The sequence below is a fragment of the Aspergillus pseudodeflectus genome (assembly GCF_044049435.1).
Source record: "Aspergillus pseudodeflectus strain CBS 756.74 chromosome Unknown BJX68scaffold_1, whole genome shotgun sequence".
NCBI lineage: Eukaryota > Fungi > Ascomycota > Eurotiomycetes > Eurotiales > Aspergillaceae > Aspergillus > Aspergillus pseudodeflectus.
Genome location: NW_027263777.1, coordinates 1361251 through 1378947, shown reverse-complemented (window position 1 = coordinate 1378947; position 17697 = coordinate 1361251). Strand labels below are relative to the sequence as shown.

General features: G+C 52.9%; 7 protein-coding genes across 7 annotated transcripts; 3 read left to right on the top strand and 4 right to left on the bottom strand.

Annotated features, from left to right (window-relative positions):
- Positions 1 to 99: 99 nt before the first annotated feature.
- On the bottom strand, positions 100 to 1610 carry BJX68DRAFT_260606 (phosphatase PAP2 family protein; the record flags this gene model as incomplete). The annotated part of the gene is made up of 5 exons (XM_071043920.1): positions 100 to 800; positions 847 to 858; positions 908 to 1401; positions 1456 to 1482; positions 1546 to 1610. 5 exons carry the CDS (start codon positions 1608 to 1610, stop codon positions 100 to 102), a joined length of 1299 nt encoding a protein of 432 aa, XP_070905892.1.
- Positions 1611 to 2326: 716 nt separating this feature from the next.
- On the bottom strand, positions 2327 to 4734 carry BJX68DRAFT_11927 (putative GPI anchored cell wall protein). Its single transcript, XM_071036086.1, has 3 exons — positions 4101 to 4734; positions 2643 to 4035; positions 2327 to 2593 (listed from the first exon to the last, which is right to left on the bottom strand). Exons 1-3 carry the CDS (start codon positions 4327 to 4329, stop codon positions 2566 to 2568), a joined length of 1650 nt encoding a protein of 549 aa, XP_070905891.1. The 5' UTR covers positions 4330 to 4734; the 3' UTR covers positions 2327 to 2565.
- Positions 4735 to 6161: 1427 nt separating this feature from the next.
- On the bottom strand, positions 6162 to 8202 carry BJX68DRAFT_12058 (prefoldin-like protein). The gene is made up of 2 exons (XM_071036115.1): positions 6234 to 8202; positions 6162 to 6186 (listed from the first exon to the last, which is right to left on the bottom strand). The coding sequence occupies exon 1, from the start codon at positions 8125 to 8127 to the stop codon at positions 6331 to 6333; it is 1797 nt and encodes a 598-aa protein (XP_070905890.1). The 5' UTR covers positions 8128 to 8202; the 3' UTR covers positions 6162 to 6186; positions 6234 to 6330.
- A 157-nt stretch (positions 8203 to 8359) lies between these two features.
- On the top strand, positions 8360 to 9799 carry BJX68DRAFT_11921 (TFIIH/NER complex subunit TFB3). Its single transcript, XM_071036083.1, has 3 exons — positions 8360 to 8499; positions 8565 to 8805; positions 8862 to 9799. Exons 1-3 carry the CDS (start codon positions 8454 to 8456, stop codon positions 9700 to 9702), a joined length of 1128 nt encoding a protein of 375 aa, XP_070905889.1. The 5' UTR covers positions 8360 to 8453; the 3' UTR covers positions 9703 to 9799.
- A 72-nt stretch (positions 9800 to 9871) lies between these two features.
- Positions 9872 to 10894, bottom strand: BJX68DRAFT_223303 (uncharacterized protein). The gene has a single exon (XM_071038120.1). It carries the CDS (start codon positions 10800 to 10802, stop codon positions 9939 to 9941), a length of 864 nt encoding a protein of 287 aa, XP_070905888.1. The 5' UTR covers positions 10803 to 10894; the 3' UTR covers positions 9872 to 9938.
- Positions 10895 to 11020: 126 nt separating this feature from the next.
- Positions 11021 to 13569, top strand: BJX68DRAFT_223302 (putative GTPase NOG2). Its single transcript, XM_071038119.1, has 3 exons — positions 11021 to 11203; positions 11255 to 12002; positions 12371 to 13569. Exons 1-3 carry the CDS (start codon positions 11106 to 11108, stop codon positions 13199 to 13201), a joined length of 1677 nt encoding a protein of 558 aa, XP_070905887.1. The 5' UTR covers positions 11021 to 11105; the 3' UTR covers positions 13202 to 13569.
- Positions 13570 to 13701: 132 nt separating this feature from the next.
- BJX68DRAFT_223300 (protein kinase IKS1) lies at positions 13702 to 16495 on the top strand. The gene has a single exon (XM_071038118.1). The coding sequence runs from the start codon at positions 13794 to 13796 to the stop codon at positions 15861 to 15863; it is 2070 nt and encodes a 689-aa protein (XP_070905886.1). The 5' UTR covers positions 13702 to 13793; the 3' UTR covers positions 15864 to 16495.
- Positions 16496 to 17697: the final 1202 nt, after the last annotated feature.

Below are 17697 nucleotides of genomic sequence, written 5' to 3'. Positions count from 1 at the left end.
ATAACCCGACCAGAAAAAAAAAAGATAAAAAATGGAAATATTCTAGAAATCATTGAGAGTAGTCATCAGTCGTATCACGATCACCGTCGAATAACGCCCTTAGATAGGCCCGCCCTCATGCGGCCGTCCGCCAGGAGCGATTGTGAGAGACTCCGGGTGTATCGGACCCGGCTCCGGGGTCGTCGCCTGGGTTTGCGATTGATACGCCATTCCCGGCTCATACGTAGGAAGGTGGCCGCTTACTCCTGGGTTGTTCGTTCGTGCGTAGCCCTCCTGCATCTCGTACCCATTCGCTACATCCTCTTCACTCGACGACGAGTACGTATCGCCATGTGCTCGTCGGGGATACACATTCGTGACGTAGGGATGCGGCGGCGGGTATGTTGACGTGAATCCCGCTTCCGTGTTGTCGGACGGGTCCGGTCGGTGCAAGCGCTCCTGCGCCGGGTTCCGGAGTGCATCGGTGCTTTCACCGGCTCCTTCGTAGCGCACTGCCTCTGGGTATGTGGGCGTTGTTCCCCATGATCGGATTGGGTGGGCGCGGCCCTTCTTCCAGGGTTCGGCGAGCGATGGGAAGTACTGGCGGTAGGAGAGGGAGGCGCAGATTATGCCTAGAAGGGAGCCGGTGATCACGTCGAAGGGGTGGTGGCGGGCGTCCATGATGCGAGAGACGGCAATGAGTGTTGCGCCCAGGCATGGAAGCATAACGAGGAACAGCTTCCAGACCTCGCCCTTGTTGTCCATGATATGTAGCTTGCCTCCAACCCAGAGCGATAGGTAGAATAGGCCCGCAAAGGAGGCTAAATAGTTAGTAACTGATTATCAGTGGAGGAAAACCGAGCTTACAGCTGCTATGACCTGCGACTAGTTAGTAACCACATCACAATTATCCGAACTAGAGACATACCAGAAGGCCACGACCGAAACCCATCCTTCAACAAATGCGGATCTCCCGTACAGATGCTCGAATTCGACAACCCATACGGCGACCCATCCATACTCCCCTCTCGCGGCTGGCACCGATCGATAATATCCGGCCTTGGCTTGCCGCACGCATTCTTCAGCGCCTGCGTAATCACAAAGCAAATAGCCTGCGACAGCACAAGCCCGAGAAATCCACAGTTGAACTCCCATAGCCTATCCTTCCACCGGTATGGGCCAGTAAACTTCCTCTTTCCCGTCGACTGGTGGATCGGCTTGTTGTGCGAGAATAGTCCGTCAATGAAGAGGGTGTAAATGGCGATTATGACGAGCGGGCCGCCGCCCGAGCAGGCAACTGCGGCGAAGATAGATATGCGCTCGTGTACGGCGTAGGGATATTGGAGGGAGATATTGTTTAGCGAGAAGTGTTGGTGGTACGGTTCGATTCGGTCGAGGATGTAGAAGCCCACGACGCAGGCGCTGGATCATTGTTAGATTGAGGAAGCTCCGCGGAAGCCAGCGGACGGGACGTACACGAGAATAACATAGTCGAAGATGTATCTGGTGAGATTGAGGATCAGTAAGCTTTCCTCAGGCGACTCGTTTCGCATTGAACAAACTCACGAGATCACCACGCGCGGCCTCAATGTGCGCTTGGAGAAAGGCAGTTTTGACGGAAGACGGTCCATCTGACGAGGCACCACTGATGCTGTTGGAGCTCTAATTCAAGGAGAGTATATCGGCCAATGCAGCGTTTGAGCAAACCATTCGAATCGAAAAGGCGGACGATGCGGTTCCGGAAATTGTGCACGTGGATGAAAGACGTCGCAGCGACAAAGGACGGGCAACTTAATAAAGAAGCGTAAGCTGACGAGTTCAGGAGAAAAGCAGAGTTGAAAACTTAAAAAACAAAGCAATTTGGCTGGAACTCACGGCGCCCAATCTACACTCCGCAATGGCGGCGAGTGGCTCCTCTTTGCCTATAAATATGCACGATTGTCGAGCGCTGATCCCCGCAAAGCCTGCGGTTGACCAGCGCCCAGACCGCCCAGCGCGGCCCAGCGCCAAATTGATCAGAGCATGGGTCAGCATTAGGGACTCAGCCACGCGATCGCTGTGATTTTCCCGTCGCAATATCCCCTAATTGGACACCATCGTCAATTCAGGTACCTATGCAACTCAAGCTTCGTAAGAGTGGTTTTTACGAGACTTGCCTACTTTCGGAAAATTTATTGCGAGGTGAACCGACATGTTTGAGAGACGATTGGGAGAAGCGCTACTGCATGCCGTGGAACCATGCTGCCTAGAATACCAGGCAGCGCAGTTTGAAAACGCCGACGGGCCCTTATTGGGCGCGAAGGAGGCTTAGACAAGACTGGGATGATTCTTACGAGTGAAGTTGATCAGAATGTTGATTCTTCAAGTTCAAGCAGTCTAGAAAAAGGCACACGAAATCTTCCATTAAATTAATACGAGAGAAATACCCAATGAAACTATAGGCATTAAAGCAGTATACTAACTAACGAATCTGAAATGAGTGAAGGGTACTGAAGTTTACAAACTGGTTGTGCATCACTTTTCACAACCCCGCCCGATCTTGGGATATGCCCTTGAGCAGCTCGATGAATTGGACAACTCGTCACCTTAGCACTTAGTGATGTACAGACCAAGACTGTGTCAGGTTAGCTACTGTTCACGAAACGATGGAGATGGAAACTCACGGTGAGGGGTTGTAGTCTTCGAAGAACTCGAAGCTGGTGCTGCCAGCGTTGGTGATTTCATATCCGACGGTCTGGCCAGCCGGGCACTCAAAGGTGCTGATAGCGTAAGAGTTTCCGGGGGCGATGGTGAAGTCACCAAGGTTCTGGCTGATCGTGGGAGCGTTGTTGAAAGTAGTAGACTGGGTAGCAGGTTCAGAGACAGCTCCGAATGAAACCTTGCCGTCACCGCTGAAGGAGAAGGCAGAGGTCTCGAGGTCCTCCTGCTTGGGGAAGAGGAAGACAAGGCTACAGGTCCTTCCGGCGTCCGAGGCGGGGATATCAAAGTTGAAGATCGTGGAAACGGTGGAAGAGACGGTTCCATTGAAAGAAGTACCCACGGCCTCATCGGGAGAGGATGAGTCGACAGGAACAATCAGGTGAGGGAACTCGTAGTCTCCAGAGAGATCCGTCTGGCAGCACTCGCCGGATGGCTGAGGCTGAGGAGGCTGCGATGTCTGGGGAGGGGAAGTCTCAGAGGGGGGCTGAGAAGGACCGGGGGACTCGGATCCAGCGCCCCCGGGGGTGTTGGACTCTCCAGGAACGCCAGGTGTCACAGTAGACGGGGGCTGGGTCTCACCAGGGCCAGAAGGAGTTGGGGACTCGCCTCCAGGGACACCAGGGGTGCCAGACTCTCCAGGGACACCGGGGGTCTCGGAAGACGGGGGCTGCGACGGACCAGGGGACCCGCCTCCAGGGACTCCAGGGGTGCCAGACTCTCCAGGGACACCGGGGGTCTCAGAGGAAGGAGGCTGCGACGGACCAGGGGACCCGCCTCCAGGGACTCCAGGAGTAGTGGACTCGCCTGGGATGGGCACGCCAGGGGTCTCAGAAGAGGAGCAGGGGACAATGACGGTAGTCAGGACAGTAGTTGTCTCGCACAATGAGCAATCGGTGCCTTCGCCGGGGCTAGTACCCGAGGGAGTAGCGGTTGAGCCCTCACCACCACCGCCGCCGCCAGGGCCTTCTCCTGGGCTAGTCGATGATGGGGAGACGACAGTGGGGGTAGCCGAGCCTCCGCCTGGGCCCTCAGATCCTGGAGCACTAGGCGACGGCGACACAATTGGCACACTTGAGCTGGGCTGAGGAGCAGAGGACGACTGGCCACCACCACCAGGAACAGAGCTAGAGCCGGTGCCAGTTCCAGATCCGGAGCAGGAATCCGCAATGAGCTGCACGGTGCGGCAGTTTGTAACGTCGTCACTCTCGGTAGTGTAAATGTTCAATTCACCGTTTTGGCCCGTCTCGCAGGCGACAAAGTCTGTGCTCCCATCGTACTCTAGTTGGCCGTTCGAGTTGACGGAGAATCCGGGAGAAGGGCTGGCACCCTCATCGCATTGGAATTGTGTGGTGGGAGCTGTTGGTGACAGAAAAGTTAGTATCAAACGGGATTTTCAGGAGAGCAAAAGTGAGTGGACATACGAGTCAGTATACAGCCACGTCCGTTGCCATCAGTGATAGAGCCGTCAGTGTCGATGCAGTACTGGCCGGCCGGCAGGTCGCCGCCAATGCGGTTCTGTCCGTCATCGAGCTGACCGACGGGACCAGAGGCTTCACCAGAGGCCGTGAGGCCGAAGCAGCAGCTGGTATCGCGGGGAACAAGTGCGTTGGCACTGGCGGCCAAGGCCGCAAAGGCAGCGAAGTTCCTCATTTTAAGCGAGTGTGAAGGAAGCGAGCGGGAGGGAGGAGTCTTGAGTGATCACTGGCCTTTACTCGAGATGATTTGGGTTAACCTGCGGATTGAAAAGCTCTTTATAACACCGGGTGGGTTCTCCGGTTACCTGTTGCCTGGAGACAGATCAGGACAAACTTGGAAGCAACAATTGCAAGTTGGGAGATGCCCCATAGAAACCAGTGTGAAATCATCTGTACCCGCGAGGAACCCTAGGCAGGCGACGGGAGGATGATCCATCAATCTTGGTCATGACAACATAAACAAGGCCATTGTGAGCAGCCCGGGATTACCGGGCCTGGAACTCCAAAGCATGAGGAAAGCTTAGACGTCATGAGTGATGTGGAGTTTGGCCTCGAAAGAAGCATCGCGACGATGTATCTCCCTACCACTGATGAGGCCGATCCAGGCAATCAACCAACAGTGGGCCTTCAGGGCAGGGGCCTGCCCTGATTAGTGTTTCTCAATACATGGTTCAGAAGAGATTCTGCGAAGATGGTGGCGGGATGGACACTTGTCTACCGGGCCCAGTATGACTTCAATGCGGTGGGTTGACCTGATGCCCACATTTTAATTGCGCCGCTGACCCGTCCATCCTTGCACACTGGTTGGTTGATAATGTTGTGTCTTTCCATGTAGGTTAGCGGGGTGCATTAGGCCACGCTGCTATTGAGAAATGTTAGTCCTGCAACGCTAGAATTCGCGGCTCAGAGTATAGGTAAAGAGGGTACATCTCGAGGGACAGGAGCCTTGCATCACACTCTCACAATCCTGCGCCCCATAAGACATTCATATATGTGTGGAGCGAGAAGTAATCATTGTTGCTTGCCATCCGATCTGTTTCACGATTGGTGCGATCATAGCCTGGCCAAGTCGTCGTAATGAAGAGGACCTGCGTACTCCTGAGATGGAGAAGAGATGGTGGGGATTCTGGAGGTTGAAACTTGAAAGGAACGCTTTCTGATGGGCTGTCGGAGCCGGAAAACCCGTTATTCCAGGGACAAGTGGACCAAAGCATTGTCTGGTGTCCAACGGCTTTGCTTGTTTGTTAGTTATGCGGATCAATGCCATTATTCATAGCCCCAGAGAGATCCAGTCTTGAGTTATCAGGCCCGATTCTTCGGGCAACTACCCACGTTGATCCTATCAGTAACGTCACTGCTTGATTCTGACAGGCAACCGAGGTCACCATAATGAAGTGATATTGGTCTGTCCATTGTCCAGCTTCCCGAGACTGACAACCGTGTTACCACTGAGCAGACCGAAGTAGCTTGTAAGGAACACGATAAACATAGAACTGCGAGCCGGTGCACAGCAGCTTCGCTTGGAGAACCCAGCCCTTCGCGGTTCTGGGATTTGAATTAGACCAATGCCATACTTTTGACTGTTCGATCTATCTGAAAGCAGTGCCATTGGACAATCTCGTCGCTCAGTCTGGTGAGCATGGGGAGCCTCGATGATGGCTCAATGGCTACTTTTTCCCATTGGACCAGCAAAATGAGTTCAATGTTCAAGCTTCCAGCGAATAGTTTTCAATGTCATCCCAAAAAAAGCCCTGTTGTTTCGCAGGCCATGATACAATTTCCTGTTCTAAGTATAGTTGTCAAATGTGAAGCTCGGCATGTCCCTCCTAGGTTGCCATGCGCGTCAACAGCGGCTCAGCGCTCCATAAGGAAGGGATTTACCTAGACATTGATTTTGATCGACAAGGTAAGCGAAGTATGATGTCGAGGGTGAAACGTAACCGCATCCACATGGATTCTAGACCGTAAGTACTCTTGCAAGCACAGTACAGCAGAGAAAGGTGACCGGTCAGAGAGCCCTATAGCCTTCAATCTTGGAATTCTTGTTAATGAGCATGCCAATGGGACTGGTATGCTCACTTGAAAGAGGGTTGAATTCCGGCTTCTATACCCGACTGATGTGTAGATGGTAGTTGCAATGGAGTGTTTGATTTCTATCCTTGTATATACTTGGAGTCTATCCCATCCGGGAGGCCCGGAATTTGCTGATTCGTCTCGGCGCTTCCTCGGGCTCGACCGGGACCATCTCTGGTTCCTCTTCGAGTGCGTTCTCGCTTTGTTTGGCCATTCTGTTCCTCATCCTGTAGAACTCGGTGGCGATTTCTTTTCGGTGGAGTTCCTCGTCAAGTTCATCCGGCTCTGGTGCCCTGGCAGTCCCTTCAGAGGTGTCCCGCTCTACAAGGGTATCGGCGAGGATCTTTCGTTCAGATTTGGTGGGAGCAGGCGCCTTCTCTATGATATCGGAGATAGGTTGTGAGAAAGGTTTCGGTTCAGAAGGCTTCGCCGGGAAAAGAGGTAGTGACGGCGTCGGAGTCACAACGGCTTTACGTGAAGGCTTAGCTGGTTGTGAGCTGCCAACTGAGGACGTAGCCTGCCCATCAGTGTTCGCTGCTACCAGGCCGCGGGCAGACCTGAACCGGGAAGTTTTCTTCGGAGCATCATTTGTTGCAGAAGGAGTTTCGACCGGTTTTGTGCGTTCCACAATAGACTCCGATAGAACAGCAACCTCAGTCTCTCTAGGAGTCGCCTTTTTGCTTTCAGGAGCCAGAGGTTTGGGGGCGGGCGCAATATCAAGATCATCAGCGAACGCAACCTTCTTCTTTGACTTGGCCTTGGGAGCCGGTTCAGTGCCTGAATCGGGCGCTCGCTCAATCTTGACCTTATGCGCATGTTGGAGATCTTCCTGAATGTTTTCGGGGAGCGATGCGGTGTCTTTGCCTACATTCCACATACCACGAGCGTTCAGTTTCGCCTCCAACTCACGCATCTGTTGGTGATAGTCCTCGTCTAGGACTGACCGGGTACTGCGCCCATATTCGTCTTCCTCCTCCTCTTCATCGTCACCATAATCATCAAATTCGTATGTATCATCCACTGAAACTTCGCTCCCATCCTCGTCTAACTCAAGTTCGGCGACAACTGCACCAACCTCATCGAGACTGTATCGTAGCATTTCACGGCGGAGCTGCGCATCCTCTGGAGACTCGTCAACGTCCACAATTGGGATCTCCTTCTCTTCGACTGACTGCTTCCCAATATCCGACTCATCCGCAGGCGTTCCAGACACTTCCTTGTTTTCAAGCGACGTGGATTCCAGAGCTCTAGCCAACTCATCTGCCTGTTTATCCGTCTCCTGCGCATTTTCATCGATGCTTTCAGCGGTAGAATCGGGTAACGTTTGTTGGGAATCAGCCGTGGCCGTCGGAACATCCGGTATGTTGTCGACACCGGCCTTCTCCAAAATATCCAAAAGGTCCGCGGCCTGATCCCCAGGGTTCGTAGTCTTGCTAGAAATAATTTCCCCATCTTCATCAAGTTCTTCAATAATCTCCTTCATGGGAAAATCCGCCGTGGCTTCCCCGGGTATCTGCTCAACGAAGTCGAGTTCGTTGAGCTTGTTCTCCGCAGCACGCAACCGCTTTTCCATGGACGACACATTATCTCTCACGTAGTCTATGCGCCTCGATATGATGTCGGCAACTTGTTGTCTGGTCCGTTTGAGGCCCTGCTTCTCACCGATCATAACTCGGACTTCGTCTTCGTTGACCAAGGTCCCGTCAAACTCGCGGCTGATGCGCAGGAAGTCGGCAGTTGTGGCATCATCGTCCAAGGCGCAGATCTCTTCCTTCAAACCATCATATTCCGCCTCCCAGGTCCGCCAGTGGTAGAGAGATTGCTGCAGTTGAAGGATATTGCTCTCTAGTTCGAGCCGTTGGCGTTCAAGACCGTCGAAGTTACCGCTTGGGACGCCCATTTTCGGTAGCTTGCAAGACTCGCTGTGCCTTTATGGGCCGGAGGGAACAAGGCTAAGGTTCGCGAGTGAGTCTCAAGTGAAAAAAAGTGGAAGAGGGGTCGAAGGTACTGGCAACTGTTCGGAGCGGCAAAAAGAAAAAGCAGTGCCTGAGGCGCAAATTCCGTCGCGCGGAACAAGGACGCGCGACGTTGATTGGCTCGTGAGATCACTGGTCAGCGTCAAATTGCTGGGAGGTCGACGTGAGGCTCTCGCTCTCGTATCTCCCCGTCACTTCTATTGCGAGTCTCTTGTCTGCCCTGTCTGCTCAAGGAAAGGGTGTTTAAATCATGCCTCCCTCTCGCGAGGCCATGGTTCACCGTGGAGATGAAGACGGTAAGCTGCAGCTTTGCTATTTATGGACTCAGATCCCCAGCTCTTGCTAACTACGTCCTTGTTAGAGGTGTGCCCCGTCTGCAAATCCTCGCGGTACTTGAACCCGGACATGCGATTCCTCATCAACCCAGAATGTTACCATAAAATGTGCGAGTCCTGCGTGGACAGGATATTCTCGTCAGGACCTGCCAACTGCCCGGTGGCGGGGTGTCACAAGACACTGCGAAAGAACCGATTTCGCAAGCAGACTTTTGAAGATATTCATGTAGAAAGAGAAGTGGATATCCGGCGGCGGGTTATGACAATGTGAGTGGTCTTGTTGTGATCTTTGAAGTGTGGGACTAACTGTTCTACTCTCCCAGACTCAACCGCCGAGAAGAGGAGTTCGATTCGAAGCTAGACTGGGACAACTTCTTGGAGCAGAGAGAGGAGATCATATTCAACCTCGTCAACGGAATCGACGTCGCAAAAACCGAGGCCGACCTCCAGAAATATGCGTCCAATAACATGCGCTCCATCCGCGCGAACCAAGCGCTCGAGGCCAAGGAAGTCACCTCGTTCCAGGAGCGGCAGAACCAAGAGCAGGAGCTGGCACGACTGCGACGAGAGGCGGCTAGAGAAGAGTACGAGAAAGAGCGCAAGGAAATACTGGCCGGCAGAGAGGACGTGCTCACACGACTTGCAAGCGGACGTCCAGCGGATGCTGCTACGATTGCACGTGAAGGCCAGAGAGTCCTGCTCAAGAAGTCTTCGGCTCGACGCAGCGAGGAGGAACGTATCAGACTGAAGCAGGCTGCTCTACGTGGAACTGAGGCCAAGAAGCCTGGTCAACCTGCGGCGGCAGCCGAGGAGGGTAGCTCTGGTTTGATCAAGGGTTTGAGAAAGATCAAGACACCCGAGCCCGAGAAGCCGTACGATCCTTTTGGCGGCATGGTTCCCAACAAGAGAGATTATTATACCTTGCTAGACCATTACCCGTCTACGTATCTTGACCCGATCCGGCAGGATACTCGGATGCTGGCGGGCGGGTACGACTTGCAAGAGTATTATTCCCGAACCCTGCTTGAGGCCTTTGCGGGATTGGGATGTTTTATTGATGAGGAGGTCTCGAAACGAGAGGGGAACGCTTTCAATGCCATGAAGCCTGTGGGTACACGGGGCGCAGCTGTGGCCGCAACCTCAGGCCCGCAAGCGAACAAGTGATGCTCTCCAAAGGATATCTCGATATGAAGTCGGGGGAGCATGATAAAAATTGCATCACGCGGTGTGCATAGCGACGGCGTTCACGGTTTGATTTGACGGATGGCGATCCTTGGTTTAGAACTCCTTATAGCAGAATTTCAGGTATATAGCGAATAAGTGTACAAATATGATAGGCGCAATTGAGATTGACAAGTTACAAGGCGAAGAACAGTATTATACAAGAAAGCAGTCCGTCTTTATAGCTTTCCACCAGTGATCTCCTCTCCCAGCTTCTTGACCCTAGTCTGCATCTTATCCCAGCGGTCAGTGTCTCCCCTCGTACCTTGTAAGAGAGCCTCTTGCACTGTCGGAGGGAAGCCGAGGTTCCAGACGTTCTCGCCATTAGCTTGGTCGTTGCGCCAAGCTTCATTGACTCCTGAGGGGAAGGCCTTGTCGATCGCCGCAGCGAGCTGCTGCTCGTTGACGATGAAGTCGCGAGCATTCATATAAAGGGTGTGTAGCGCGTCCCGTCGGCCCTGCTCCTTCAGCAACGCCTTCTCCTCAAGGCGTGCTTTGGAAAGGGCGAGCCGCTCCTCTCGGTTGGGGTCTGGCAAAACAGGATTGTGTTGGGGGAGCATCTCCTTGATGACCGAAGGCCGGGTAAGCAACACATCCTCCCGTTCTCCCTGCTTGAGAACCTGTGCACGCCGTCGTTGTTTTTCGCGACTTTGCTGCGCCATGATCTTATCTGTCATTTGCTTTCGCTTGTGCAATGCCTTCAATCCCTGTCTGAAATTCGTCCTTCGCATTTCGGCCATTGTCTTCTTCCATTGTCGGTACTCGGCATTGGGCTCTTTGGGGTTGATGTCTTTGCTGTCCTCGGGGAGAGGGATCGCAGCTCGGATGTACGCCTCCGTAGGCTTGTCTGCGCGTCGGCGGGAAAAGATTTCACGGGGCACAGGAAGGGTACCCTTGACAGTGCGTTTGGCGGGCTGGTATGGCTGAACCGATTGGGGAATCTCGATGAAATTGGGTGAGTCAGGTCCGACTCGGAGGCTGGAGGAGGTTGAGAAACCGCGGAGCTGCACGGCGGCAGTCCGGCCGCTACGGAAGAGCGACATTATTGCTTTGCAGGATTTTGGTGACCGCTATGACCGGAGTGAATTGGGTACGCAGGAAAGAAAGCACCACCCCGTCCAACTTGGCTGCGGTTGACAAGGCCGGTCTGTCAAGAACCGGAAAAAGATCGAAGCGATTTTGTCGCCGTTGGTCCGTGCACCAACTCCGCTTGGCGCCTCAAGAAAAAAAAAATAGTAATTCTCCCTCCTCCGTCTTTCTTCTCTTCTTGCGTTCCGCCAACCTCTTTTCTCAACTCCTACCTTTAGATATCTTGTTTTAGATTTCTTCAGGTTACAGGTGTCAAGATGGGTACTGGAAAAAAAGAAGCCACGCGCCGAGTCCGCCAGGGCAAGGTCGGCGATGGCATGGCCAATGTGAGGGTCAAAGGTGAAAATTTCTACAGGTAAGACGATCGCTTTGGTTGTGTTTTCGATCGCAGCTAATTCGATAAAAGAGATGCGAAGAAGGTGAAGAGGTTAAATATGCTCAAGGATGGCAAGCCTCAACGTGACGCAGCTGGAAACATCACCGTCGCCGCCTCCTACCAGTCTCGCGATGCCCCTGTCGCTCGGATCGAGCCCAACCGGAAGTGGTTCGGGAACACTCGTGTTATCTCACAAGAGGCTCTCTCGTCCTTTCGCGAGGCTGTCGCTGAGCGTGCAGCCGATCCTTATCAGGTTCTTCTCAAGACGAACAAGCTTCCCATGAGTTTGATCCGAGACAATCAGACTCTCAATGGACTTAAGCAGCATGAGGCCAAGATGGCTATCGAGACCTCCCCATTCAGCGATACCTTCGGACCCAAAGCTCAAAGGAAACGAGTCAAGATCGGCGTCTCGTCGATTGAAGACTTGGCGGGTGAGACGGTCAAGATGCACGATAGCTACATCGAAAAGACTGACCAGGCTACGCATGCGGACGGCACGGCTGTCGTGTCCGGTGATGATGTTGCCGCCGACCTCAACGTTGGCACTCTTCCAACCTCGCGCGAGTCGGTCTTCTTGAAGGGCCAAAGCAAGCGTATCTGGAACGAACTGTACAAGGTCATCGATTCCTCGGATGTTGTTATCCACGTTATCGATGCGCGTGATCCCGAGGGCACACGGTGCAGAGGAATCGAAAAGTACATTCGCGAGGAAGCTCCTCACAAGCATCTCATCTTCGTTCTCAACAAGTGTGATCTTGTACCAACAGGCGTGGCGGTAAGTCGACTCCGTTTTTCAATCCAGTATCCCATCTTCCCTTTTCCTCCATAGGCTTTCCGCCTTGCCATCGCTAAGTCAAGTCTACTTCCGGTGGCTCTTTTGTCACCGTTCTCCTCAATGGAAGTATTGTCTGTTACAGCTTTGGCAGATTGACGCTGGTTCGCGCCGAATTTCATTCTGAAGCTAGGCTGATTGGTTTTCGTCTTGAAAGCCGATCGTTAAGAACTAAGCAGTGTTCTGTTTTTGAGTTGAGAACTGCTCGCCTTTTCTTGGCCCCTCAGTAGCCTTTCTCTTAGTAACATTTCACACATCGCCGTTATCACTCCTGATTTTATCTTCTGGTCGGATGCTAATGTGTTGACCAGGCTGCTTGGGTCCGTCACCTATCAAAAGATTATCCTACTCTGGCGTTCCATGCCTCGATCACCAACTCGTTCGGTAAAGGATCTTTGATCCAGCTGCTCCGGCAATTCTCGTCTCTCCACTCCGACCGTAAGCAGATCTCGGTTGGCTTCATCGGGTACCCCAATACAGGAAAGTCGTCCATCATCAACACTCTGCGCAAGAAGAAGGTCTGCACAGTCGCTCCCATTCCTGGTGAGACCAAGGTCTGGCAGTACATCACCTTGATGAAGAGGATCTACCTCATTGATTGTCCCGGAGTTGTCCCGCCCAATCAGAACGATACCCCGGAGGATATCCTCCTTCGTGGCGTTGTGCGAGTGGAGAACGTCGAGAACCCCGAGCAGTACATTCCCGCTGTTCTCAAGCGTGTCCAGCCCAAACATCTCGAACGCACCTATGGTATCAAGGATCCTGGCGGTCCGATCGAGTTCCTCAGCATTCTTGCCAGAAAGGGTGGTAGACTTCTGCGTGGAGGCGAGCCTGACCTTGATGGTGTTGCCAAAATGGTCATCAACGATTTCCTCCGTGGAAAGATTCCGTGGTTCACTCCCCCTCCCTATACACCCGGCGAGGAGAGTGAGAAGATCGAAGGCCGTGAAGGCAGACTTGGTGAAATGGGCCGCAAGCGCAAGCTTGACGACACTACACAGACTGCGGGTGACAAGAAGGAAGCCTCGGCTGAGTCGGGCTCTGATGATGAGGAAGAGTTCGAGGGCTTCAGCGGAGAGGAAAGTGATAACGATTCGATCGCGAACCTCGAAGTCAGCGATGAGGAAAGCGGGGAGGAATGAGCGCTCGCCAGTTGTCCCTCACCAACAAACCATAGTTACAGCAAGCACATTGTTTGCTTAGACACCTGCCTCGACTAGCATGTCTGCGCCCCGAGTTGTGATCATCTGCTCGGACGATCGGTGCATATTGACAGCTGTCCGGCCCACCAGACAGCGTCGTGGCACGCTCTATTAGGCTCCAGTGCACCTGAAACCACGGTGTCGATGCAGTCGCAGGCCCACAACGTCGATTAGACACGCATGGTTGCCCAGTCCTACATGGTGCAGCTCCTAAGATGTCTCCGGTGGAAGGATTCATTGAGCCGATGTCGTGACATCAACCATCAATACATCATATATAGATACCCATGATATACTTGATATGCACCATTCTATCTGTCGGGATTATTTGTACTCAGTTGTAGTCTCGTAGCAAACAGTATAGGCGAGGCGCTCACCGCCGGTGCTCACGTGGGGCAGGATCGATGATGCGGATCTCAATCGCCTCATTCCGCTGGAACGGACTACCGACTCCTCTTCTTCAAGTTCATGCTCCCCTTCTCATGACCATGGCCTTTGCCGTCTCAGGAGATGCGCCCTTCATTGACTGATAATGGCAAACGAGGGCATGTCCATTGTTCCATATAGCTCCTCCAAAGATGTCGTCCTGCGACACAATGATTCCATTGTCGTTCTCGACCGAGACTCCCAGCAGCTCGTCCTCCAAAATGCCGCCGAACACGATGACGAACCTCAGTGCCCGTACTGCCGCCGGCCGCTACAAGAGGAAGACACTCAAGACAACCACCATGCGCCGCCGGAATTCATTAGCCCGAATTACTTTCGGATGCTCCACGACAGTCTGCCCGGCTCGGTAGACCCGACCACGCCGGCCCCTACTCGGCGTTTTGCCCAGCCTGTCCTCTCAGATGGTTCTTCGACCGGATCTAGTTACAACCAGAGGACGCAAACTGGACACGGAATTTCATCTGCGGCATTTACCCAGGATTACTTCAAAAAGTTCTTTGTGGAAGAAACCGTATTGGGGAAGGGTGGAAAAGGCGTGGTGCTGCTCGTGAAGCATGTGCTGGACGGCGTGTCTCTCGGACACTACGCCTGTAAACGTGTGCCGGTCGGCGACGACCACGAGTGGTTGGAAAAGGTGTTGATCGAGGTACAACTGTTGCAGCACCTGTCTCATCAAAATCTGGTGTCGTATCGGCACGTTTGGCTTGAAAATGCCAAAATCACTACCTTTGGGCCCAATGTCCCGTGTGCCTTTATCCTGCAACAATACTGCAATGCTGGCGACCTACACCACTACATTTGCGGTGCTATGCAGACATCGACGACGCCGCAGGAATTGAAAGAGCGTATCAGACGGCGATCTAAAGGCGGACCTGAAGCTCCTCCTGATGTGAGGGAACCACGAAAGCTTCATTTCGATGAGATCTACTCGTTCTTCAAGGACATCACATCGGGTCTTCGGTATCTTCACGCTAATGGCTACATTCACCGCGATCTCAAGCCCAACAACTGTCTACTGCACAAGACCAGCGATGGAATTCGAGTCTTGGTCAGCGACTTCGGTGAGGTTCAGGCGCAGAATGCCACTCGAATGTCCACCGGAGCCACAGGAACTTTGTCTTATTGCGCACCTGAAGTGGTGCGGCGGGAATATCCCGACGGACCTTTTGGCAACTTTACCTTCAAGTCGGACATTTTCTCTCTCGGGATGATTTTGTACTTCCTGTGCTTTGCCCAGCTTCCATACCGAAACGCCGACCTCATCCACGAGGAACGGGAGGACATTGAGAAGCTTCGCGAAGAAATCATTGACTGGTCTGGGTTTGACGAGGGACGAATGCGGCCGGACCTACCAGAGCAACTATACACCTTCTTGTGGCGTTTACTGTCTGTTGATCCAGACGGCCGTCCATCTGCCGATGAGGTCCTCGGCGGTCTTGAGGTCGGTGCCAGTGAGAACTTTCGCACGAAGAGGGCCAGCAGCAGTTCGTCGGCTCCTGAGGTTCATACGAGTTCTCGTATCCGGCCTCTCGACGATCCTACAGAATCGTTCGACGAGCCCCCTGTATCCCCAAAGAGATTCTCTCGAAGCCCGGTGGCTATCCGCCGCAATTCGATGTTTGACTCTAATGGATCAGTGGCGGATCGAACTCCTGTTTATGAAGATACCAATCAGGCATCGGTCTCAGAAAGAAGGCCATCGCTTGGTTCAGAGCAAGAACTCATCGTACGGCCGCGCTATTCCAGTTCACCTGGAGTCTCTCCCGGGATTTCCCCTCCAATGTCTTCTGGCCTCCCCGGAATATCTTCTGGACCTAACGAACCTCCCATCCGGCACTTACTCCCGCCGCCACCCAGCCGATTTTCTTCCCTGTGGCGTTATACATCAACCTCACAGCAACCCCTGTTCTCGATAAAACTGGCTTTATTCATCGTCAAAGTTGCCATGGTGCTCCAGCCATGCACTCCGCTAACCGTCAACCCCTGGATCCTTTATCTTCTGATCGTGGCCGCAGGTATCAACCTCCGCACAAGAAGTGTCAAGCTGCAAGTTGCGTCTCTAGTGTTGCATGTCATGGTCGTTGTCTTGAGTATGCAGTTGGGAATGCTCTGCATATGGCATGATTCGACCCCTTATTCTGTTTTCGGAAAATAAGTCTCGAATGAGTAACGATGCATATGTATATGCTTATCCTTATTGCCATGATACCATGTGATATCTATAAAGTGTTCAAGTACTGGCCATTCAGAACCCAGAGCGCATGAACCGTGTACTATAAGTCAACTCAGAGAAGCATATCATCCCATCTGACGCCGGCGCAGATCGTGGCTCCGCCCTTCTCAATGGACGGAAAGTCAACAAGGCCGCTAAAGTAGGTCTGCCTACCTTTCATTTCCTGTCTATCTATCTCGGTTTACCTCCAGACAGCCCGAATGGAGTAGATACCCACCCACCGCACCTCAGATCAATGGGCAAAGAAAATTGTTGATACTCGTCAGAGCCCAACCAGCTAGCCAAGCAATGGGCGATGAGACTACCAGCAGAATGTCACCAATCAAGTCCTAGCCGGCCCAGGTTCGATGTTCTAAACTGGATCCGGAACGCTACGTCCAGCTCTAGCCCCATCGCATCAATGTAATGATCACAGCTTATTCTATACCCGAATAAGTCCGTCCGGTGAGTTATGCACCCAAGCCAGGCATGGTGATAGGACTGGTTCTGCGGGTTAGGGCAACTGGTAGTCGATTAAAGTTGTAGATGGCTGAGTTGAGGGTGAGTGAAGTTAGGGTTAGGAAACAGGGCCTCATGGACCCAAGGCAAGCATATACAGCTAGGTGGTTTTCAGCTTCATTTTCTTATGTGATTTAGGGCAGTCTCGCGCTATCTAGCCATTGTCCTGATCTATACCTTAATGAACGTATCATGGGCTGCGGTCTGGCGGAGATTTCGCAACGCAACGTTCATTTCGTGTCCTGAGAAGCTGGTATTCGTGATAGCTGGCCTCCTGTCAAGGTGCTTCCACTTTCTAGATGTCGAGAAAGCAAATGTACTTTCTTGCAATTCATGGGTAAATACAGTCTTATCGAGCCCGGGAAAGCAAAGTGTCGGCCTTCCATTCGCCAAGTCACCGAGGCTAATCTCCTGCAGCGCCAGATACTCAATCTCTAAGATCTTGCGAGTATCCCACCCCTTCAGATCAAACGCCAATGACTGGAGCGTCAGCTTCCGCAAGCTGTTCTATGCCGCTCCAGAAGCGGACAAATCCATCCTCCCCGGGAACGCGTACGCGACCATTCACTCTCCACACCGTCTGCAGCCGACAGACGCACTGTGGCATGGACAGCTCCCACAGGAGCGCCTTGGAATTCCCCCCGCGCCCTATGTCAACGTCCAGTGGCGCCAATTTCGGCGCTACGCGGGCTATCTTTGCGATTTCAATGCAGGCAACAAAGCTCAGGCGACTCAGATTACGCGGCTTGGAACTCTGAATTGTGGGACATGTAGTAGTCCACATACTAAGTTCTGTACTGGACGCCACGGGTGAGGCTCATACCGGTGCAGTCTTACTCGAAGGAGTCCGGGTGAATTCCTGCCTTCGCTATAGCTTTCATGGTCAGCATGAATGCGTCGATGAAGGTTAGGACCCTGTTTAGATTACTGTAAGTCATCCAGGTTGGCTCTTCATATGCCCTGTCTCAGATGCTGCGGCGAACCTGGAAGGATCTGCAATTGATCAACTTTCTCAGTATGTCGTCCCAAAGCACGACGAGATGCGCCTCAAAGGGGGACCACCAGATCTTGTCGGTCTCTTCCTTTGACCAATCGAGTCCTTCTCCAAAGGTTCGGTCCCGGACTTGCTAACGACGAGTCGCTGGATGGATTGCGCTTTCAGGGGATCTTCTGATATTCTCCGTAGTTTGTGCAGCGGGTACCTGGAGAAATCAGTGTACGCAGTTTCCAGGTCGAAGTATGAGCGCCTGAAGTGGTG